General features: G+C 58.8%; 1 protein-coding gene across 1 annotated transcript in view; it reads right to left on the bottom strand.

The window, feature by feature from the left end:
* Nucleotides 1-4,432, bottom strand: part of Zswim4 (zinc finger SWIM-type containing 4) — a 28,406-nt gene extending 23,974 nt beyond the window's left edge. The window contains exons 1-2 of the mRNA XM_048795340.1: nt 4,317-4,432; nt 3,488-3,539 (exon numbers count right to left, since the gene is read on the bottom strand). Coding sequence (XP_048651297.1) covers nt 3,488-3,539; nt 4,317-4,432 — 168 coding nt within the window. The remainder of the gene's footprint in view (nt 1-3,487; nt 3,540-4,316) is intronic.
* Nucleotides 4,433-5,117: the final 685 nt, after the last annotated feature.

Here is a 5,117-nt window from a genome sequence, read left to right as displayed (position 1 = left end):
CAGGTGCTCAGTTCGCTTCGCCGGATCCCGCGGCCCCTACTCGCTTTCCTGTCCTTCCTCTGCTCTCGGCCGCCCCGGGACCCCCGCTGCACCCACCCCGCCCCGCACCGGGCCAGCTGGGTGATGCGGCCCCTTTAAGACTCTTCACAACAATGAAGCTGCTTCGGCCGCCGCTTTATCCACCGCCGTTGTCCCGCCCCCGGCGCCTGTCCCCATTGGACTCCCCCCTCGGCCTCCGCGGTCCTCTCCTATCATTGGCTGCGCTTCCAGACCCGTCTCCAATATTCCACTGCTCATTCGTTGGCTGAGATGCCTGTTTTCTCGCATCCACCCAATCAGAGAGTAAAGCGAGGGGCGCTGTCAATCACGGGGCGCCGCAGGCCAATCAGATCTGGAGAACCCCTGTGGCGCATGCCTTATGCGGAGTTTCGGGGCGGGCCCTGGGTTCATTCACAACATTCCTCCCCCGCCCCCCTCGGGCTGGACAGTGCGCCCGGGGCAGCTGGGGCTGCGCCCACACACGGCTTTGTTTACTGAGGGTCGCTTCCGGGCGCTGCATGGGGACAATCAACATAAGCCAGCCAGGAGCTAGACGGAGCGGTGGGATCCTGGGCAACAGCTCAGCCTCTCTTCTCTCCGGGCTGTGTGACCCCCAGGAAAATCACTCAACCTCTCTGGGCTCCGGGTCGTTTTGATGCTTCGGGAGGAGGGCTGTGGGTCGCAGCCTTCCTTGTAGAGTTTATGTGGGCTGCAGACCCTCTCTCCTGAAACCGGGCTCACTTAGGAGGTCTGTAGACCATTCCTTGAGCTTCAAGCTAGGATACTCCCCAATCCTTTCTACTTCCTAAACAATATGTTGAATCATATGAAATTCCTCATTTTCGACCTGTGAAAGTGGGAATTTCATTCCATGTAATACATGTCAAATCCCACCACTTCCGATCACTTTCCAACTCAGCTTGTTCAGGCCACCACCTCTGGCCTGGAAACCGGCCTTATCTTCCATGGGTCGTTCCCATCCCCAGCCCATGATCTCAGAGAACCTTCCTCACTCTTCTCTCCACTATCGTGGATCCATCATCTATTCCTGAGGCTAATTTCTGTCCCACTCCTGACTGTGAGCCCCAGGAGGCTGGAGTTCCTCTCTGCAGCACCTGGAACGCATACAGTAGGTACTCAGCCTACAGCTCCTCCAATGAACCAGCTTGTCCTTCACCCCCATTTAGTTGAAATGCTTGCCGCAGGAGGACCTCAAGCCGCCCCTCAGAGGCCTGACTCTCCCCTCCATATGGACACTTCCCTCTGACCAGCCAGGGGTGGCCGTGGCCACCAGAGGTCTCGAAACTTTAAGGTGGGGCTAGTGCAAAGTGCTCAGTGGTGGAGCACTTGCCCTGGGTTCCATCCCCAGTCCTGAAAGGGTACACACACACACACACACACACATATACATTTTAATTAAAATACTGGTTAAATGTTGAGATGGTGGCTAAACATAATACATTGGTAAATCTAGCCCCCCTGTTGAGTTTCACGTGGTGTCAGGACATTCAACCTGGCTGCGATGTTTCTACTGGACTTTGCTGTCGGGAGAAGCCAGGGCCGTGTGGGTCACCACAGAGGCGGCCACTCGTGTGGTGCTGTCCCTGTTGAGATGGGTGATGGAGTTTGGGCTTCCAACGGCACTGGCCAGTGGGGAGCGTCACCATCTCCCAGATGAGGAAACTGAGGCTTGGCGGGCCTGAGGTCACCCAGCAGGAAGGGCGAGCCACGTGGAAGCCAGGTGGGGCTGTGTGGAGTCGGAGGTTGCAGGGGCCGGGGTGCGGGTGTGCGGGTGTGTGCGGGTGTGCTGGGATGGAACCCAGGGCCTGGCACGGGTGAGTCCCACCCCCACCGGGGGCGAATCTTTCTTAGGAAGGATTTGGGGCCATGTGGGAGGGAGTAAGGGGTGGGAGGCAGGGGACCTGGCAGATCCCCTCGATCTAGGCCTGGCTTTCCAGCACCCACCAGCCATGTGACAGCCAGCCCGTCCTTGCCCTCCAGGGGGCATAGTGGTGTCCTGAGGGCACCCTAGGCCAGCGGGTTGGTCCTAAGAGAACAGAGAATGGGTGTCATGGGCTGAGGGTGCTCTGTCCTCTAATGGGGTGAATATTGACGGCACCCCGTCTCACATGCCAGAAGTCTGGGACACAGAAAGACACACTACTCTGAATCGCAGTCTGTGTCCACATCTGCAGCACAGCCCGGTGGGGGCCAGCCCATCTCAAAGGCTCACTGCCACCCTGTGCCGGACAGGGAAGGTGGGCAGGGAGCTGACAGAATGACTTGCCCTGGGCCCACAGCAGGAGAAGGAAGCGCCTGAGCAGAGTTTGGGAAACAGGAACACTGGGCTCTCATCCATTGATTCTATGGGTGAGGGAAAAGATGCTCAGAGAGGGCTGGGAAACTGCCCAAGGCCACACAGTAATCCTGGGAGAATGTGGGACGTCCAAAAGGCCCCTGGGAGGTAGGGAGTCCGCAGGATGAAGTCTCTAGGCTTATTTCAAGTTGGCCTCCTTCCAGGCAGAACTTCAGGGGAGGAGAAGTGGGGGACTGGTGAGGCGTGGGTCCCAGTCACTCGCGCCCTCCGTCTCGGGGCAGCCCGCGAGCTCTGGCTTCGGGAAATGGAAGCCACATTCATCCCTGCCGCAGCGTGAGCTCACTGTCTAGGCATGTGCAGCTCCTGACCCCAAACCCACGTGTCCTCTCTCGACCTGACCCACGGAATGGAAATGGAGCTTCCCGGAGGCTCGGACGAGGGAGGGGACCCCGACCTCTGGCTCAGGACACCCCACCCCACTTCTCTGAGAGTCCAGGCCCCTGCACCCGAACCCCTGCTGACGCAGCAGGAAACCAGCCTGGTCAGTCACTTGCTTCCTGGTGGAGATGGCCGGCTGGCAAGCAAGAGCTGCCTGCGTCTCTTTCCTTCCTCTCCAAACACCAGTTCACGTGCGAGAATCAGGGCCTGGCCAGGAAACGGGCATTCCAGGCCCGGGGGAGGTGCAGGAAGAGGCTTGAGTGAGAAAAATTGGATCTGAAAACTCACATTTAATGACACCCCTGGCCCAGGGGGGTGGCCAAACTTGAGTTTCCTCCTCCCCATACTCCAGCACCCAAGGGCTGTACCCAGTTACATCAGCGAGTCCCAAGTCCTTCAGGCTCCTGAATCCACACAAGGGCAGGGTGTTGGGCTCTCCATTTAACAGATGGGACAACTGAGGCTCAGAGAGTTAGACACTTGCTAAAGGTCACACAGCTAGGTGGCGAAAATATGGTGTAGAACTTAAGGTGTGGGGTTTTGGAGTCTGGGGTCCGGTGCTAAAGGGGGGCTTGTGGGCAGGTGGAAGTCCTGGTGGGGGGAGGTCCAGGGAAAGGATGGGAAAATGAGGCTGGGGCCAGGGGGACAGGCGAAGGGGGACAAACAGGTGGGTCCACATTCCAGACTCCCTACCTGTAGCTCCCGAAAGCTCTTTTGTCCCCGAGGTCCTTCCTCCTCCAAGGGGCTGGCGGAGGAGACACAAAAGGAGCCAATTTTCAGGGCTCTCTGGCCCGCCCGCGCGCCCGCCTGTGGGCGGCCCTGGTCCCCGGCCTAGGCGCCTCCTGGTGGCCGAGGCAGGTGCCAGATGGCAGTGGGAGGGGACACAGGGGACATGTGTAAGAGCAACTGCTCACAAAGACAGGAAGCTGGGGTCCCACAGGCTCCTGAAGGCATGTCTCTCTCCAGTGACCCAAGGACCTCCCAGCATGCTCTACTTTTTTTCTAAATACCTTTATTTTATGTGGTGCTCAGGATCAAACCCAGGGCTTCGCAATGTGCTAGGCAAGCGCTCTACCACTGAGCCAGGACCCCAGCCCCTACTTCTTAAAAAACCAATTTAATCTTAGTTGATGAACACAACACATTTTATTTATTTGGATGTGGGCCTCACAGGTGCTGGGCAAGCGCTGGACTACTGAGCCCCAGCCCGTCTCTACTCTTTAAGGTCCACAGCACCTCCCAATAGCAATACCCTGGGGATCACACCTAAACACGTGGATTTTTGGGAGCCACTATCCATATGCTTAAGTCCTTAGGGACATCCACTGGTGATGCCAACTCCTTGGAGGCATGAGGCGGTCAGGAAAGGATGGGCCATGTGGGCCCAGACATCTGTGTCCACAGGCCCCATTCCCCAAAGACCACAGTTCAGTGTCACCCAGGCCACAGCCACAGAAAAGGGCAGTGACCAGGCCAGTGCCCTGCGGACCCACAGGCAGTCCAGTCCAGCAGACCTGAGTACCAATGCAGGATGGACAGGGAGACTGTGGTCTGGTGACAGTGCTGGGGACAAGCAGCCAGGCGTCTGCCAGCTGCAGGTTCAAGCTGGAACGTCAATGCCATGACCAACCCGGGCATCTCGCCAGTTGCGGTGACGTACAGTGCCTGCCCACAGGCAATGCTTTATGGGGGCAGGGCTGATTGGCATTGGGACCTTACAAGGTGGCTCCTCGTTGGCTGTGTCCCCAGGGCTGAGGAATGGCTGGGCAGACAGAGGAAGTGACCAGAGTCACCTAGGGTCTCAGTAAGCACAAGAGCCCTCCCAGCTCCACGTGCAGAGCACCATCATCTGGGACAGGACAGGTCTTCAGTGGAGCCCGGTGGGCATCACCTGCTGGCAGGAGGGCTGACAGGAGGTAGGCCAAGCCAGATTTATTGTTCTGGGGTACAGCAGTGGAGACGGGGCCCTGGCACGGGACAGAGGCAGCTGAGCACACCCCTTTCTTGGTGCCCCGGGAGGTCCACCTGCATGCTATGGTGCCCCCCTCAAGTCTGTGCCACCCGGAGCTGGGGACAGGATCCTCTGCCCGCCGTGCCGCCTGTGGGGTGCAGTGGGGCTGGGGCCTCAGGAGGATTTCCTGGAGGTGGCAGAGGCCCCCTTCTTCTTGGCTGGGGCCCGCAGCAGCGCCAGCCTCTTGGGCAGACTGGAGCTCGCTTTCATCACCACGTCGTGTTCGATCTTCTTCCGAATCCCAACCTCCAGGTCCTGAGGAAGCAACCAGAGAAACCCGAGGTGGGGAAGCCGGGCTGCCGCTCTCCCACC

Source organism: Marmota marmota, unplaced genomic scaffold, assembly GCF_001458135.2.
Source record: "Marmota marmota marmota unplaced genomic scaffold, marMar, whole genome shotgun sequence".
NCBI classification, from domain to species: Eukaryota; Metazoa; Chordata; class Mammalia; order Rodentia; family Sciuridae; genus Marmota; species Marmota marmota.
Note: the sequence above shows the minus strand (reverse complement) of the source record. Positions and strands in the feature narration are given on the sequence as shown.